General features: G+C 39.2%; 1 protein-coding gene across 1 annotated transcript in view; it reads right to left on the reverse strand.

Annotated features, from left to right (window-relative positions):
• Positions 1-7,706: 7,706 nt before the first annotated feature.
• The window catches only part of LOC149159300 (jasmonate-induced oxygenase 1-like), a 12,824-nt gene continuing 374 nt past the window's right edge, over positions 7,707-20,156 (reverse strand). The window contains exons 2-3 of the mRNA XM_089434258.1: positions 8,136-8,159; positions 7,707-8,018 (exon numbers count right to left, since the gene is read on the reverse strand). Of these exons, the coding sequence (XP_089290384.1) occupies positions 7,707-8,018; positions 8,136-8,159 (336 nt within the window). The remainder of the gene's footprint in view (positions 8,019-8,135; positions 8,160-20,156) is intronic.

Below are 20,156 nucleotides of genomic sequence, written 5' to 3' on the forward strand. Positions count from 1 at the left end.
TAATTTCTATTAATGAACCATTAAATGTATAAAAAAAAATGATTTCTATTTCATATTTTTTGATTTCATGATTTCTTGAAAAAGTTCTTGAGATACTCACCATAAGAAATCTGCTAGTATAATGGATGATGACTGTCATCTATCCATGTGAAATCAGTGCATCACATGGCGGAGTGCAAAACACGGCCCATGACATCCTTGAGCGGTCCTTGTGTACCACGCTCCTGTGCTCAATGCTGCTGTATTTCCCGTTACTCAATATCTGCTCAGGATAAAGGTTATCGAATTTCACCAACACAAAAATATCGATATCAGAGCCATGCAAATTGGGTATTGGTCATTTTTGTGTTGATTACGGATTTTTAAGAATATTTTGAGATTTAATGGATATTGGTGGAGTCAAATAATTGATCTAGTTAATGTCTATTGCATTTAGAAATATTTTAATAATCCATAATTAATTAAATCTACAATAAACTTAAATTCAGAAATAAATATTTATAAAAAATAAATAAAAATTATATAAAAATATTTTAGAATTAACATTATAAATGAACATGTTTTAGAATATATACAAATTAAAAAACAAAATTTATAGATCAAAATTTCCATAAAATTTAATTTATAATTAATAATACAATAACATTGTTAACATAAAGGTTGTGACTGTTATTAATATACATAATAACATAATCGTGTATTAATTACTAAATTAAATTGATTTAATTTCTTAAAACTACATAATTAAATAAAATAGGAATAAATATATTAATCTTAGCTAACTTTCTAAATAAAACTCTAGGATAACTAAACACTTCCTAAATTTAGTTTATGCACGACACAATACACACAGGGCTGAGCTCTGGAAAATAACGGAGGCATGTAAAACCTATCTCGATGGTCTGTGTACTAATAGTGAGGGACATGGTTTGAGGACCTGCGGTCTTAACCGAAGCCTCCATCTTTTCCATGTTTCTGACAGTCTGAATCCCCAGCAGGTGATTGACAAACTTCTCATTATTACATTTGAGTGCATTCAGACTGCCACTCTCATTACTGAAGAAATGAGGCCCCGTTTACTTTGAATCGTGATAGGTAAGCTGACCTCTATCCCTGTGGTGGATCTTCCACCTTTCCTGATGCGAGCCATAGGATGCCCACAAGTAGTGCCATTTCCAGGCATTATGGATTAGGGAGTGAAACTTTATAGCGAACCACATAAATCATTGATGATCGGTATCCTGTATGTTGTCCTTCTCTCCTGACACGCCTGTGAGGTATTGCCTTGAGATTTGTAGGCATTTGTCCAAATATTGGCACATGCGACATCCTGCCAATAGGTGACAATGTTATCATTCCGGTGGTCGACCGCGTGGTTGGCTAGGCTATCTGCCATTGCATTCGCACTGTGCTTGATTGCCTGCAGAATGACCCCATTGAGAGCGGAGAGATGTTTGGCGATGAGCTCAGTGACCATGGCTAGGCACTAGTGCTTTGTTACCTTCTCAGAACACGAACCATTTTGCATTTTTCTCGCAACATTGATGGCTAAGAGCGAGTCTCCTTGCACTATTGTTGCCCCATTCCCCAATCTGATTAGGATTTGCAAACCTTGCTCCAGAGCTACAAATTCTGCCTCGTTGTTGGTGGCTTCCCCTAGAAAGTTGTTGTATATGTGAAGAATTTCTCCTTTGTGGTTGCGAATTACACCTCCAATGCTGGCAAGGCCAGGGTTGGCTCAAGAGGTTCTATCAAAATTTAATTTGTGAAACCCTGGTAGAGGAGGTTGCCAGGATAGCAGAAAAGAATCGGGTTGAGGTCTCTGTGCCAGAGAATTGAGGTCATTTGAAGCACTTATTCCAAAAAATTGCAGAATTCGCTTGTCATTTGCGGATAGCCTGTTTGCCTATTTTGCTTTACACCGGGTAGTTTCACACATATTTTGCATTATATTTGTCTTAATGGTATCTAGCTGCCTGGAATCCTTCTGAAAATTTCTTCTATTTATTTCTTTCCATGTGGACTAGATTATAAAACCAAGGCTTAGCTTCCATAGAATGTTTACAGTGTCGCAGCTATAATACTTGGTTCACCAGTTGGTTATGCTATCTTGTATGGATTCTTTGTTCCTGTCTGTTTGTTTGAAGATTTCCTCCACCCAGACCCATAGTTTATTGGTCCATTCGCAGTTGTTGAGGAGATGATTCATCAACTACTCTTCTTTTTCACAGAGGGGACATCAGGATGGACCAATGAAACCTTTTTTGCATAGGGTCTCCCAAGTAAGGATCTTACGATGCATTAAGAGCCATAAGAAAGTTTTTATCTTTGGCCAAATGGTGGTGTCCTAGACATTTTTGTGCCAATTCACTTTCTCTTCCTGATCCCTATGTTCTAAATAAAGTCTGGTTTCCTTTAGGTTGAAGGTGCCTCCATCAAGATTGCCCCATCTTAGTTGATCTTCATCCAGAGAGTAACGGATCTTCCTTTTATCCAAACAAGAGTGCAAGGATAAGAGAAGGTTATCCCATTCCATTTTCCTGTGGGGTAGTACTAGGGTCCCAATGCCTCCATTGTTGGTCCATAATATTGTCTTTCCAGTATTGGTTCATTATGAGTTTTCCTTGTTCCTAGTACCTGTGCTGAAGGGGAAGATAATTAGGACTTTCAAGATTGGGAAGTTATTTCCAAGCATCTTCCCAAAAGAGAGATGTGTTACCATTGCGGATTTCCCAAAAGTAGTGATGTTGTATGATGTTTCGATTGGCCGTTGCCAAGTTACAAATGGGGGAACCGGCTGGAGGGTCAGTCATTCAAATGAGATCCTGAGGGGGCCGGTTTTCAGCATACCTGGCTTTCCAAAGTCTGGCCCAGGGTGTCTATGGTTCTTTAACCCATCTCCACTAGAGTTTGGCCCCACAGGCTTTTTTTACTGTGTTCGGGTCTTGAAGTCCCAAACTCCCCAGGATCTTGGGTTTACAGAGTTTTTCCCAAGCTGCTAGAGCCCATTTCTGTTTGTCAGATTTTCCAGACCATAAGAAGGTTCTTTGAATGTTTCTAATATTCTAGAGAACTCCTTTGGGAGCCGAGAGGATGGAAAGCATATACTGAGGAATGGCTTGTAGGACAACCTTAGTCAGGACAAGCCGGCCAACGAAGTTAAGGACCCTATTAGTCCAGTGATTACTCCGATTTTCGAGGTTGGAGAGTAGTTTCTCCCAGTGGATCTTTTGCTAGGGTTTATCAATGAGAGGGATACCTAGATACTTAGAGGGAAGGCTTTGCCTTCTGAACCCAAGGATAGCAGTAAGATTTTTCTGGATCGCTAAGTGAGTATTGAAAAAGAAAATGGAGGATTTGTCCAAATTGAGGTCCATACCTGTTGCTTGACTAAAGAGATTAGGGATAGCTTTAAAACCTTGGGCTTCCTGAATCGTTGGAGTTACATGGAGCATGGTATCATCCACAAATTGTTGATGAGTAGTGGCCAGGTAGGGTGGCAGGGGTTGGAGGCCCTCGATAAGGTCTCTCTCTTTGCAGTTTTAATGTGCGACTCAGGCCTTCCATCAAAATTACAAAAAGAAAAGGGGAAATGGGATCCCCTTGACGAATGCCTCTAGAGGGGGCAAAGGGGAAGGTGGGAGCTCCATTGAACAGGATGGAAAAGCTGGGGGATTTGACTAGGGCTAGAATCAAGTTGATCCATCATTGGCCAAATCCTAAGGCTTCTAGAATGGCTTCCAAATATCTCCAACTGACCTTGTCATAGGCTTTCGAGAGGTCCAACTAAATGATCATACCTGCTTTTTTCTGGGATTGAAGAGTGTGAACCATTTCTTATGCTAGCAGGACATTATCCATGATCTGTCTACCCTCCATGTAGCTATATTGCTCCTCTGAGATTATCAAAGGAAGAATAGGCTTCAGTTTGTTGGCCATTACTTTGGAGATAATCTTATAAAGAACATTGCACAGAGAGCGATAGGTCAAAATTTCGAAGGGGTGCATGCTGCCTCCTCTTTGGGAATAAGGGCGATGAAGGTAGAATTAATGGATTTTAGGATGGAAGAATATTTTTGGGAATCTTCCACCACCTCCCACACTTCCAATCGCACAATTTCCCAACAAGATTTATAAAAATCAATGGTGAAACCATCCGGTCTTGGTGCCTTTCCATTAGGCATCTCTTTCACTGCTTCTTCCACCTCCTCCATGATAACAGGGTGGTCTAAAGATTTATTCTGATCTTCAGTAATTAACCTTGGTATGGAGGTCATGACTTCCCTAGTAGCCTCTTCCTTGTTAGTGTCTGGTTCCATTACTATGTGGCTAAAGTGATCAGTGAGGAGGGAGGAAATATCTGATGAGAGTGGAGGGGAGTACCTTGTTCATCCTTCAGCCAGGTGATTTTGTTGGCGCACCTATAATCTATAGTTGAACGATGGAAAAACTTGGTGTTTTTACCCTTCCTTGAGCCACTGAATGCGAGACTTTTGTCTCCATAGTATTTCCTCCTGTTGGCATCTTTCATTCCATTTCTGCATGAGGATTTGCTCTATGCTGATGGAATCCTGGGTGATGTCCCCTTTGAGCCATGTTGTGTGGATCTGTGCCATCTGTTCCTCTAGGGCCTGTTTGTCTTTGAAGATGTTCCCGAAGACCTCTTGGTTCCAGGACTTTAGCCGAGCTTTGAGGTGCTTTAATCTGGCTTGGAAACGGTACATTTTGGAGCCTCTGGTGTCTAGCCGCTCATGCAACTAGTGTTTGATTTTAGAAGTGAATTCCGAGTGGTTTAACCAAAAATTTTCAAACCTGAAAGGTCTGTTTTTCGGAGTGTTGAGGATGGCTGTGTCCATGGTGATGGGCCAATGATCAGAGCCTCCACAAGGAATAATGTCTGATTCTACAGTGACCCCCTCAAGGAGGGTGGCTTCTGCTATAAGAAAACGGTCTAGTCTGGAGGCAATTAGTCTTTCGCCTCCTGTTTTGTTATTCCAGGTCTATAGTGGCCCCGTTTTTGGGGAGGATATCAACAAGATTTGGTTTTCTGATGAAGCTATTAAATGCCTTTGCATCTTGATTTAGCGTTCTTATCCCTCCTTTATTTTTTGTCAGCAAGGCAATCATGTTAAAATCTCCTCCATAGATAGCTTTAGCTGTAGGATGTCTACGTTGCATCTTGGAGAGGCGATCTAACATCAACAGTTTATCCTTTAGTCTTTGGGGCTGTAAATATTAGTACACAAGTATGTATTGGATTCCCTTATGATTTACATTTTCAGGGAGATGTATGATCTGGAAGCCTCTGTATTTATAAGATGGAGGGTGTGGGGATTCCAGAGAGTGGTTAGGCCTCCCTCCATTCCATTCCCTTCAATTTCCATGTATTCCATTCTTTTTCCTAAATTTCTGCTTATCCCTTTCATTTTCTGGATGGAGCACTTGGTTTCTTATAAAAAAATCATGCCAGGATTTTCATTTTTGACTTTCTTTCTCAGAAGTCTTTGTTTCCTTTTGCTGTTTAGCCCTCTAGCATTCCATGAAAGAATCTTCATAATTAACAAGTTTTTTAAGAGGATATCGTGAAAGCCTCAAGGGATTTCATCTTACCTGAGTTAAGGAGCATCTGACCTAGCTCTTGAAGTGCTTCATTGTTTGTTCGTCGGCCTCTCTTCTTCCTGTGTTTGGCATTGGTATTTGTTTGATGTAATCCTTGGGCCTTAACACCCAGACCCTTTGTGGCACCAAAGCCTCTTTTCTGCCCTTTTAGTTTTGCATCTTGCCTTGCTAGGAAGAGAGAATTTACTCTGGCTACTTCCTCCTCTGGGATATCTTCCATTCCTTTTTGCTTCCATTGCTCTATCATGGTATTGATATCCATGCCCTCCCTCTCTAGTATGTCACTGAGTTCCATATCCTTGTTCCTATTTCACTGGCTATCATTTCTGCATCTTCTTCTAAGTCTTTTGTCAACTCATAAACTTGTAGGGCCTCGTTCGTCGGTTTTGGATTGGGATCTTGGGCTTCCTGTGTGGGAGCATCCTGGATTTTCCTGCATTAGGTCTGGTGCTTGTGGGGCTTCGGCTACCACTGTTCCGGACCCAAGAACTTCAAAGGCATTGACTGTGCTTTTGATGGAGGTGCTTGTTTTGGGTTGGTGTTTCCGATTGGCTCGTTGTCTCCCATTTGGATGGGTGAAACCTTCCTGATCCTTGCCTGAGTTTTCTTTGGCTTTCTCGATTGGCTTATTCATTGGGCATTCCCTAAACAAGTGTCCATGTTCGTGGCACTTCCGACACCGAAAGGGGATTTGTTCATAATCTATGGCCTGGAAGAAGACTTCATCTCTAAATTCTAGCCATAGACCTTCATGTAATGCACTTGAAACATCCATTTCAACACATATTCTTGCACAAGGTGTGTACCTTTTTTGTATGGTAGCCTCTGAGGCTTGGATGAAGGTTCCTAGTTTGTTTCCTATTTTTCCAGCGCTGCAGGTCTCCAGTAGTCAATGGGGAGAGAGAATAGGCAAATCCAAACAGGTACATGCGTGAAAGTTTCCTGTTTTGGTGCAAAGTTTGGTTTTGAGGGTCTCATACAGAGGTCTACCAAGGCATAAAAATACGGTCCTCCATAAAAAATGTGATCCCTGACTTCCAGGTTCACAACGACTATAGTAAAGAATCCTTTCGCTCATAGGTGTAGCCCGATATCCCCCTTAGGCTTGCATTGTTGTTTGATCCAGAAGCAGAGGGCTTTTTCCGTATGCCAGAATCCCATGAAATTACATATCATCGCATGTATTACATATGGTCTCTGTAAGCTTGCATTTCAGGGTCGGTGATAACAACCCGCAGACTTTCTGTCATTTTGGGCTCGCAGCGCCTCAGGTCCTTCTGTTTTCTGGTCGTTGTGGTAGATCCCTCCAGATCTATGTCGTATTGGGGTAGGGCCTCAGTTTCCATAGTTATTTTGTTTCTTCCTTCTGCTTCTTGTGGTGCCTGCTCGAGAGTGGGGTTCCTGTTGTCTTTTCTGTCCAGAATATTGATTTCATTGGTTCTTTTTTGACTTTTGGTTTCCTTGGTTTGCCCACCCACCTTTTTCTTCTTGCTTAGCTCATCCTTTCCTGCATTTGCAAAGCTAGAGATCTGCACCCCTTCCAGTGGGGCCTTCTCTTTATCCATCATTTCTTGTTTGTATGAAGGGGCCCCATTGGACCTCACTCGCCTCATCTGTTGGGCCAGGGCAAGCCCGTGCCTCCAGAGCTATGCGAACAGGGCACTACCCTCCGCCAAGTTTGTGACAGTAAACTGTATGCCGATCGGAACCCTAGTTCAGGTCACTCAAAGATTTTCTCCAACAATGTACATTACAAAGGTGCAAAAGACATTATTCAAAATTGAGGAACATAATTGAGTGTTAATTACTAAATTAAATTGATTTAATTTGTTAAAACTACATAATTAAATAGGAATAAATATATTAATCTTAGCCAAATTTCTAAATAAAACTCTAGGATAACTAAACACTTCCTAAATTTAGATTATGTGTAAAGAAACCGAAACTACATGCCAACGACTCAGAGTAATTACATCCAACAATTAACATCTTACAAGTTTTATGATGAATTGTTATGAATATTGAGGTACCTCGAGTTGATCGCCGATATTGACAACCAGAGTGCCAGGAAGGAATTGCACATCAATCTAGGCTCCATCTTTGCGAATCTGCAACCCTGGGATTTGGTCGTGAAGGATAATTGTGATAGTGACAGTATCAGAATGGGGTGCCACTCCCACCACCAGATCTAGTTGAGGACATGGTGGATAGTAATTTATCCTTATTTGTAGTTCCTTTCTCTCCCCTCCCATGATCTCGTTCAGAGAATTTTCAGTCTCTAAGCCTAGATCACGAGACAATACCTTCATCAAATATTCAAATAACTTGGACAACTCTGTGCTGTATTCATCCATAGCTTCCCTGCAACCATAAAGTTCATCAGACAGGTTAGGCTTTTTCTTTTTCAAGAAATGTTGACAGAATCAGGGTACCTTTATAGAATCCATAATTTTAACCCTGGGAATCCTAGCTACCCGTTTGAAAAATTTAGTGACACAAATACAAATACAGTTTACCAGTGTTGGTGTAACCCCAAACCTCTTCAAAAGACAAATACGGTATCAAAAAACTCGGAGCAAAAGATCAAATTTTGGCTCTATCAAGTCTAGAGAGATCAAATTTCGAGGTTTACATCTCAAGAGATTTAGCTCTATCATGCCTAGAGGGATCAAATCTCTTTTCACTCTAAAAGAAGTTTGCATTTGGTAGATCCAGAGTTAAATAGAATATATTCCACATGTTTTACTTTAAAGTTATTTTCATCTTAACATAGGGTTATTTTTATTTTTATTTTATTTTTACCAAGTGAAAATGTTTACATGACATTGATTACTTTACAACATCTCTCTACCATACATGATTGAAACAATTATATTAAACTTATGTTTAGCTTCATATATTAATATGTAATATATATGAATAATAATTTTATGATATTAATATATATATATATATATATATATATATATATATATATATATATATATATATATATATATCTTAATATCTTAATATATATTATAATATATCAAATATAATATTGTCCTAAAATTTATATTATAACATCAAATAGTTATCTTAAGTTCGGATCTACCCATTATCGAGAGGAATCAAATCTCTTTAAAATGAAAACTTCTTTTTTAGTGCAAAACTTGAGAAAATGCTTGCACCTCCATTGATCTCTTTCTCTCTCTCTCTATCTCTCTTATATATATGAAAACATTAGTAAAATGATCCTCTCGAATATTAGCTACCTTGATATTCATTCTTTGGAAGTCCTCAATGTGCTCCCCAAGTAAACCTTTTTGTTTGGGATTTATCGATTGGCTAAATAAGGTATTCTCTTTGTATCTTCATCATGTGCTATCAATTCCTTTGTAAAAATTGTAAGTGATAAGTGATTTATGAGAACAAATCCATCGATACCACACAAACTAATTGGGTTCTAAATATGAAGATGCAATGTATACATTTTGTGTGTGTTGTACATCGTGTAGATCAAAGAATTGCTCCATTTGTAGTATCCATGTTACCAGATCCTTTCCATAAAACTTCCTAAACTTAGAGTCTCTAAAATCATGATTCACATTCCTTTTGTTCTCATCTTGAATTTCATGGAATACCTTATCACCATTAGGTAACATTTCTTCTAGCAACTTTGTCAAAACTTCCTTCAAGCCTTCTATTTCTACTTTTTAACCATCCATCTTAACATTCATCATTGCTTCCAATTCATTTTTGGTTGCTCTTTGTAAGAGCGAAAGTTGTTGTACATGGTCCCATAACTTTGACATACCATGTTGCATTTCTTTTTCTTCATGCATCATAGTAGAGCTTTATGAGGGCTTAATGGGTGTAGAATTTTGTTGTTTGGGAGGCATTTTGGAATCAATTATTTATATATATATGCTTTACTATGCCCTTTGAATCACTTCACTACAAGGAAAATACCTTCAAGTGGAGGTTTTTGCAGAGGCCCTATAAAAATAGCCCAAAAATTCGTTTGTAGTGGAGGTGGGTGGACATATGTTTTAGCAGATGTTTCTTTGACGATGCGTCTAAATTATTCAAGTGCGCCAGTGGTTTATTATGCATACAAGCATAGGAGTACCATGGTGCACCGTAGAATTATTTATTCATTTTTTTAAATAAAAAAATGCGGTGCACTAAATACCCAAATGCATCGATGCTTGAATATTCACTAGCATCAAACTCCTTCATATAGTAAAACGTACCAGTGTCATTCGACAACGATGTCCCGGTGTAGAAAACATATAAAAATGCCCCGGGGAATCTTATAAAGCATATCGATAGACAGTTTGTAATTTCTAAAAAAAACTAGTGTTAGTGTAAAACCACAGCACCGGTGCGTTACAAGTAATGTAAAGCCCCAGGGCATCTCGATAAAGCACCGTGATAATTTTAAGTTTAAAAAAACATGGTGCTTTTGGATATAGCCCACCCCAATGCGCTCCGTGAAACATACCGGAGGAGGGTTAAATAAAAAAAACTCTCCTAGACATAATTTTCATTTTTACCATATATAGTGCGGGAGAGATATGAAGTATGGGTGCCATTCTTGCCACGTGCAAGTGCCCTGACGTCAGTGCTTCTCTTGTTCACCACCTTTCAATACCATGCTCATTGTTTGAGTTTCCAATTTTTCAAATGGTGTGAAATTTTGTTTTTCTCCATTGTTTGTCCATAATGCCTCCCTAATGATTAAATGTCCAGGTGATCTTTATGTTTCTTTCTAATTTAAGTTTTTAATGGATTATAATTGCAAATTAGGTTGAATTGCTCATTGTTTTGCAAAAAAAAAGAATGATGCGTGGTTTGTTCGATATGTTCCCCTCGCACTTGGACCAGTGTCGCAATTGAGTGCGTGAACATAATGCACCACCATTGTGGAAGTGCATTTTGTAAATATAAACGCATCAAGAAAGATGTGAAATATTTTGAGTTGGTGCATCACTCGTAATCCCTTTATATTTACCAAAAATTTCGCAAATAAATATTTAAAAATATTCCTATAGTTCGATGTGTTCGATAACCTGAACGTATCATATCGGTACCAACAAGTTATATGTTTGCACCAGTGCACAAGTATGTCGTACCGCTATGAAATGTTAAATTTTTTAAACACCCATGGTGCATCATACGTATGTGTTCACCGTCACTCGTGTGGTTATAGTATAAAGCGCATCAACACTAGTGCATGACTTTGTTTTGAGTGCACAAGTAATTTTTTTTTTTTCTAATTGAAATTTATGTTTCCATAGTTATAAATGTTTGTTTCATTTAGTAAAAAAAATGTATTTTATGTATTAGGTTGATGTATTTTATATGTCAATCATGTAACAGATATGTCAAAAGAGGGAACAGTAGCAGTTGCAGGAGCAACAGGTGGACCCATACAATATCGTCTGACCACGCGAGACAAAGGAAGAGGGAATTATACCCTCGCCCTATTAGTCCACCAACTCAAGTGCTCTTGAGGAATGTAGGTCTCCACAAGTACTATGAGGAGGGTGCATCCCTGAAGGTGCACTCTGTCTTATTGGTGCATCTCATCCGCCGATGGAATGTGAAAGAATAGGCTTTCTGTGTCAGTCTAGAGTGTTGGTATAGGATTACAAAGGATGACATATACTTTATCATTGGCCTATCCAGGAGAGGGGAGGATTTTCCCTAGTTCCCTGATGTCCCACATGGTGTTAAACCTGAGAGTCAACTTGCATACACTTAAATATATGTCGGGCCTCATGCGGTCCATCCATCAAATTTTCAGGTTTGTGGTGGAAAGCTACAAATTTCTTCTTTTTCTACATAGGAGGGTAGGTTCCTCTCATTATTAGTCAACACCATTGAACATTATTGTGGTGATGGGAAGCACATTATTTTCCCTCTTTTGTATTATTTTTATTCTTTGATTTAGGTGCCATCATGCATAAGATGGTATCCCATTTTATTGAGTAAGTTTTGTATGATTTAGATAGATGTCATGCGTTGTCAAGACATGGGAGGGAGAACTGCCCTTTTTCTTCTGAGCTTTTTTGTTTACTTTTTAAGAGGTTTCCGGAGACCAAGCCTACATTTGATCATTACCCTCCTAGGCTGATCACTAAGGAACATATGCGCATGTGGGGATAGATGATGCCTAAGAGGGGCATGTAGAAGTTTTTGGCCTGGATTTTGGACAAGGCACCAGCACTACTGGCCAGTGTGGATGACCATGTGTTTGTCGTGTTGGGATATCCGTATATGGGCATTGATTGGAGAAGGTGTCCCAACATCTTCTTCATAACGTCTCAGCCTCCAGATGATAGAGGTAATATTAGTGTTTTCTTTATATCAATCTAGTTTCATTTTCCTGTTTTAATGAATTAGAAATAAATCTATTCTAGAATGTTATTTAACTTGTTTTATTAAATTGTTTAATCAAATTGTCTAATTACTTTTTTGTACTATATACTTGGTAGACATTGGATCATATGATGGGGACATGCCTCCTCCCCCATTGTCAGATTGAGGAGATGAGGAGATTGGCGAGGCCCAAGAGGGTGAGGCACATCCTCAGGTGGGTGTGGGCGTCTGGGGTGGAGGACTACTATACACTTTCAGATGGACCACTGATTCTCATAAAACCTTTCTCATAAAATAAAGAATCAAGTTTAACATAACAAGATCTTGGTGCTTGTTTCAAACCATATAAACCTTTATTTAACCTGTTGACTAGATGCTTTTGTCCCTATTTTACAAACCCTTCCAGTTGAACCAAATAAATTTCTTCTTTTAACTCACCATTCAAAAAATGCAGATTTGGCATCTAACCGATGCATGTTCCAATTATCTTTTGTAGCTAATGCAATCATGATTCTAATTGTGTTCAACTTAGCTACAGGTGCAAAAGTATCTTCATAATCAATTCCTTCTTTTTGTGAATAACCTTTTGCAACCAATCTAGCTTTATATTTATCAATACTTCCATTAACATTAAACTTGGATTTATACAACCATTTGCATTTGATGGGAACTTTATTTTTAGGCAATTATGTTAATTCCCATGTATCATTCTTCATTAATTGCATATCTCCATTCTTCATATTCTTTAGCTTCTTCGTAACTTGAAGGTTCTACAACATTCATTACAAGAGGCATTAATGCATAATCTTTATACCTTATAGGTGCCCGAATTTGGCGAGATGACCTTGTTGGAGTTTTAATACTTTCATATTTCTTTATGCTCTGTGGAGTCTCCTTTCCTCTTCTTGGAGTGTCATGACTGCTTGATTCTCCTTGCCGTTAAACCTGTACCTATTCATGTGTGGCTTTTGTTCCTAGTCAACAGTTGTATCTATTTTGACATAATCATCGGTATCATGCCATACACCAGTATTATTAATTTTATCACCTTCGTCTACATTCGCATGAAACACCACATCTCTACTTGCAAGCAATCTATGAGAACTTGGATCAAATAACTTGTATGTGTTTTTATCATCACAATAACTAATAAATATGCACTTAATTGATGTTGCATCAAGTTTTATTCTTTCATCTTTTGGAATATGAGCAAATGCCTTGCAACCAAAAACCCTTAAATGAATCGATTTTGGTTTATACCCATAAAATGCTTCTAAAGGTGTTTTAAGCTCTAAACATTTGGATGGACTCCTATTTTTCAAATAAACAACAATATTAATGGCTTCAACCCAAAAACCATTAGAAATATTTTTACCTTGAAGCATACTACGTGCACATTCTACTAGTATTTTTCTTTTCCTTCTCAGTAACTCCATTTTGTTGAGGCATATGTAAAACTGTAAATTGCTCTAGAATCCCATCGCTTTTACAATATTGATTAAATTCTCTTGATTTATATTCTCCGCCCTTATCAGATATGAGAATTTTGATGCACTTGCGAGTTTATTTTTCCACCATACTCTTAACCTCTTTAGACTACTAAAAACATCACTCTTCTTTCTTATGAAATAGACCCACATATATCTAAATCGATCATCAACAAAAAAAGGAAATACCATGCTCCACCAAGAGATCTAGTTTTCATAGATCCACATACATCAGTATGAATTGATTCAAGTATTTCCCTCTGTCTTTTATCTTCATGTGGAGGAAATTCCTCCCTATTTTGCTTCACATGTACACATGCTTCACATTCAACATTATCATTCTTCATATCAAGAAGACCTTCAACCATTGTGATCTTTTAAGGTAACATTTCTTGTGATTTATATGCCCATACCTTTGAGGCCATAATTCTACTGCTTCCATTGTTGTAGATTTCAATGCTTGATGACTTGTCCTAGTCACATCCAGCTTATACAACCCTCCAACTCTAGTACCTATGGAAATAACCTTGTAGTTTTCTTGAATGTCTTTCACAACACACTGTGATTGAACAAATTCCACCTTCAAATATTGGTCAACAATAGTAGAAACTGAAGTTAAATTCTTTTTGATACCAAGAACATACATCACATTATGGATATGTTTCTCTTGTCCATTAGGAAAATTCACACATATTAGTCCATAACCTTAAACTTTAAGTGATTTTTTATCTCCTAGATAAACATATATTCCATCAATGTTCTCATAATATTCATCAAACCAATCCTTTTTACAAGCCATATGGAGTGATGCACCAAAATCAATTTATCAATCATTCACATCATAGTTTCCAGGGACAATGCAACATCAGAAATAAAAAATCTAAGTTTTTTAAATCCATCACTGATTGAGGTGTCTTTTGTCCATAAAATTTCCATTATGCCTTATGTTTCCTTGTGTGGACCCATTATATTTTCATTTATAGCAATCTTTTGAGTGATTACCAGGTTTGCCACAATAATAACAATCATGATTTCTTTTATCATGAGTTGGAAATTTAGATTGTGCCGTACCTTTGTGCTTTTCTTGAAACTTGCCTCATTTGTTCTTGATGGTGACTAAGCCAATGCTAGAAACCTTTTCACCAATATCTCCTAACTTATAACTTAAATATTTGACACGAGCTATGAAATTGCTTATATTTTCATTCACTTTCATTTTTAGAGATCAAAGCTTAGCCTTCAAAAACAAGATCTAGTTTGTATTTGTTGTTTCATACAAACCCTTGAGCACATTCCACGTTTCCTTGGATGTTTTGAAATCTCTAATGTGAGTAATAATGTTTTTCTTTACAGACATACACAACAACACCTTTGCTTTTGTTCTTGTTTCTCCCAAGCTAGAACATAAACAATGGGCTTAGACTCATCCCCACTCACAATTGACCACAAATTATAACCCTCTAAAATGGTGAGAAACTTGAATTTCCAATTCACATAATTTTCTCCATCAAGTTAAAATATTTGACATGATGACAAAAAAAATTCTCAAATAAAAAAATGCAACAAAATGCACCATATCTAAAGCCAAATACATCAAATATTCCCAAAAAAATATCACAACCAAATCTATGCAATACTAAAAATTTAGGCAGACTATGCACACAACCAACACCATCCAATATAACTCCCTTTTTTAATCTCTTATTTCTTATTTTCCAAACTTCCTTTCAAAAACACCCTGATTGAGGTGCGTTCTTGAGGTTGGAAAGGACGGAAGACAGTCATGTTAATTATGAGGATTAATGGAATGGTACCCTCCACCGCCCCCACACGCTCATGACGATGGGTGCGGTGGCCTCCCGCATGCATACTGGTAGAGGAGATAGGAAAGGTGGCGAACATAGCAAGGATAAGGTGGGAGGCGATGCATGTAAGGAAGGACAAGGGAAAGGATATTGTAGGTTAGATTATGGAGTTAAGCTAATTTGGGAGATGGATAACCACATTGCTGCAAACGTTGGTGGGAGTGGGAGCACTAGAGCAAGCAGGCAGAGCTATCGTCGACGACATCTATGGAGCATATTTGGGTATGTTTCTTGGTCCTACAATCCCCTTGCTATGGAAACATTGTTTGTTTATGGATGGGGGGTTTGGGATAAGCCAAGGGAGGGGAACTTGGGGGCTAGCCGGGGACAACTCTGCAAGCTTGGGTTGGTTGTGGTTTGGCTTAGTGTTCCGTCTTTGTGAGCCCTGAGTGTCGACTAGGTAGGTAGATGGGAAGCTTCTCTTGAGAGCAACAGAGTGAATTTGCATGACTATGTGGGTGGAGTGGTAGAAGAAATGTAATGGGGAAGTGTAGGCATGAGGGAAAGAAGAGGAGCGATGTAGCTTAACTGGGCAGAGGGGCATGGGAAGGCTCAACCTCACTGGCGAACTCGTGACTAGGTAGAGAGGAATGGGAAGGATCACCTAGGCAAGGACACTCTTTCTTGGTCCCGCAAGGGGTGGGTCAACCGAACTATGTATGAGTGGCATGGGGAAGGGAACAGAGAGTAGAACGATAAGGAAATACGACCAACCTCGTTTCCTAAATGGGTTGTCACCCAACCTACGCCTATCTTCGAAAGCATTAGGGATAAACCAAAGAATGAGCATAATGGTGTTATTGAAATGCAACACCAGAGGTTATCTCATCGTGCCAGTGAACAGGGAGTGGACAAAGAGGAGATGGCTCGGCCGGTAAGAGGAAGAGGGCACGGAAGACATGGGAGGGAGCCTGCATAGGAAAATGGCCCGAGCACCTCGGAACTGAGAATAGGTAGAAACTAGTAGAACACCTCATTAGCGAAGCTATGGCGGCCTACAAGGAGGGAATGGATGCTAGCATCTACAAGTTGTTGGAGGAATGGGACGGACATGTCCTCTTCCTCTTCTTGTGTCTTGGGACATTTTTCAGCAGATAACCTCACACCTACAAGAATAGGAACCTTCACTGGTTTACTATCTTGCATATTAAACCTCTGTAGTATTGTCTCGGCATACTTCCTCTGGTTTAACCAGAGCTTCCTCTTTGTACAATCTCTTTTAATTTCCATGCCCAAAAGATAGTTTGCAGCACCAAGATCTTTCATGTCGAATTTGGAGGACAATTGGGTCTTCAAATCCTGGATAATTTCTTTGTCATTTCCAACTAGCAACATATCATCCACATACAAGACCAGATAAATAACACGGTCACCATTTAATTTAAAATACACACAGTGATCTGCTTTGCTTCTTGTGAAGCCAAGTCCCCGTATAAATGTATCAAATTTCTGATACCACATCCTTGGTGACTGTTTTAACCCATACAAAGACTTCTTTAACTAGCATACCAATTCTTTCTTACCCTTCACCACAAAGCCTTCAGGTTGCTTCATGTAGATCTCCTCTTCCAAATCCCCGTGAAGAAATGTTGTTTTCACATCCATCTGTTCTACCTCAAAATCAAAAGCAGCAGCAACATATAAAAGTAATCTAATAGAAGTTACCTTGGAAACAGGAGAAAAAATATCACCAAAATCAATTCCGGCACCTGGGAATAACCTTTTTCTACCAACCGAGCTTTGTATTTCTCCACTTTTCCTTCTACATTTATCTTCTTTTTGAACCTCCATTTGCTGCCAATGGGTTTCCTTCCAGCCGACAACTCCACCAGATCCCAAGCCTCATTTTTGTGCAAAGATGCCATTTCATCAACCATGGCCTCTTTCCAGAGTTTTCCATCCTTTGAATCCACTGCTTCCTTCATAGTTCTGGGATCATCATCAGTAACAGACAAAGAAAAATTTGAACAGAAAGCAGGTGGACTATACATTTCTGGTTGCCTTCTTTCTCGAACTGATCTTCTTACAGCTGGATTTTGTGGCTCTTCATCTTCTGATTCCTCCTCTGTTGTAGAGTCTGATTCTTCCTCCTTTAGCTCAAACTCTATCTTCTCAGGTTCCTTTGGTTGGACTTCATGTTTAATAACATCTTTCACCTCTCTGAACAACACATCTTGGTTGTGCACAACCTTCCTTGTTACTGGGTTCCAAAGCTTATAACCCTTTAAACCATCCTTATACCCAATAAAGATGCACTTTTCAGATTTACTATCCAACTTGGTTCGTTTCTCCTTTGGAACATGTACATATGCATGACATCCAAATACCATTAGATGTGAAAGAGAGGGTTTCTTACCAGTCCATACCTCTTGTGGAGTCTTATCCTCCAACGCTAATGAAGGTGACCTATTGACTAGGTAACATGTAGTATCCACCGCCTCTGCCCAGAATTCCTGTCCTAACTCGACACCACTGAGCATGGTTCTTGCCTTTCCATCAACGTCTTGTTCATTCTTTCTGCAACTCCATTTTGTTGAGGTGTATATGGAGTAGTCTTCTGCCGTGATATACCACACTTCTTACAAAATTCTTCAAATTCCTTGTTGCAAAACTCTCCCCCATTATATATCCTCAGCACCTTTATCTTCTTCTCTGTATCGTTTTCCACCAGAGCCTTAAACTCTTTAAACCTGTCAAAGACTTCAGATTTCTTCTTAAGGAAATATATCCATGTATTCCTTGAGAAGTCATCGATAAATGATACATAGTACACAGAATTACCCAGTGATGGAACCTTCACAGTTACAAACACATCATTGTGCACAAGCTCTAATATCTATTTCACCCTCTTGCCACCAGAGGGGAAACTCACCCGATTCTGCTTCCCATATACAAAATTTTTACAGAAATCAAAATCCAAAGAGCTATTACTCATACCTTCTACCATACCTTTACCATGAAGTATTCGAAGGCCCTTCTCTCCAATATGTCCAAACCTTTGATGCCACAACATGGTCTTCTCTCCAGAGACCATTAGATTTTCTGCTCCACTTTCAGGAACCATAGAAATATTGCACCCATTAAGAACAGTGCTACCTTGCAGCTTGTACAGAGTTCTAATCTGATATCCCCGCATCAATACCAATGCTCCCCGAACCATTTTGCAGGTATCCTTCTCGAACACTGTTTTTACACCTGCATCATCCAGCTTGCTTACAGAAATCAGATTTCTGGCTAATGTAGGAATATGTAGAACACCTGGAAGTGTTCTAACCCTTCCACCTTGCAACTTCAACTTTACTTTTCCGCAACCAATGATTCTAGCCTTCCTGACATCCCCCAAGAAGACATCACCACCATCATATTTCTCATACTCATAGAACCACTCTCTATGGGGAGTGAAGTGAAAGGTTGCACCTGAGTCAATCAACCATGCCTCACGATCTACATGTGTACTTGAAGAAGCCAAGTACACATTCCCACCTTCATTTGAGGTGGTTTTCCCCTCTGCAGAAGGAGCCTCATCATATCCCTTTCCTTTGTCATGAGCTTTAGATTTACAGTGTCTTTTAAAGTGCCCTTCCTTTCCGCATTTCCAGCACACCACCTTTACATGTTTTCCCAGAGATTTAGATCTCCCTCTAGATTTAGGTCTCCCACTAGATGACTTATTTTTGTTTCCGTTCTAGGACCGTCCTCGTACAGACAAGGCATCACCATTCTGGCTCTCCATATTTTTCCGTCTCACCTCCTCCGTCAGCAAGGCTGAGACTATTTCATCAAACTGTAAGGCAGTTGCATTGATACCTATTACAATGACAAGACTATCCCACGAATCTGGTAGAGAACACAACAAATTGATGCACTTATCTTCATCTGAAATTTTAATACCAACAGATGCTAACTGACTTATTGTAGAGCTTTGAAATTACACCTCTCCTACACACTTTCCTAGAAATGTTTCCACTTACCTGGACCTCCTAAGCTATCAAAATCATTGCATATTGATTCTAAAAGAGCATCTAACGTGGTTTTCTAACTATGTTTTGTGTTTGTTGTTTGAACTAGATTTTTCTCATTAGCTACGGAATCCAATCACTTTCCGCGGCTGATTCAACTTTCCGTAGTTGTTTTTGTTAAACTCTATGTTGCAGGTGTCACTAGGCAAAACAAGCCACATGGGCAAGTTAGAAATTACCTAGACATGGATCAGGTCCTATTGGTCCAGCTGAATTCATCAAGGGAAGCTGTGGTCAACGGTGTGTTGGGTGTGGAGCCTGATTATCTTCTATATTCAAAGGTATCGCCACATAGGACCCCAGTTCGAAATGGGGGCGGAAACGCCGCCCGTAAAATATTTGCTGCAGGGGGGGTCCAGGGGGGAGGCAGCTGCGACCTTTGGAGCCCCCCCTAGCGGGGGGTTTTCAGGGGCAGCGCCCCCCGAAGCTAAAAAACAACAGTAAAATTGCCTTGTAAAAGTATAGTAATTTCTAGTCAATCTGGGCGTTCATTAGGCGAATGATCTATTGACAGTAGAACTTATGTTTAGTTTAGGGTTTTTCGCCCTAGAAGGCAACCCTCTCTTTGTATGAGGGCATTGTATTTTGAGGCTGTGAGATAGATGTGTATTTAGTGAGCGAGAAAACGAGAGGTGAGACTGTGAGAGAAAACAGAGGATATTACAGCGGATTTGCTGTAGGTTGTGTCTCTTCATTTTTGCTGGATAATAAAAAGGAAAGGACTGGCTGTTCGGGGTGGACGTAGCCAAACTGGGTGAACCACGTATATCTGTGTCTCTCTTGTTTTGTGCATTTTTTGT

Source organism: Pinus tabuliformis, chromosome 5_2 (assembly GCF_031772625.1).
Source record: "Pinus tabuliformis cultivar Carrire ecotype Pingquan chromosome 5_2, CPIR1, whole genome shotgun sequence".
NCBI lineage: Eukaryota > Viridiplantae > Streptophyta > Pinopsida > Pinales > Pinaceae > Pinus > Pinus tabuliformis.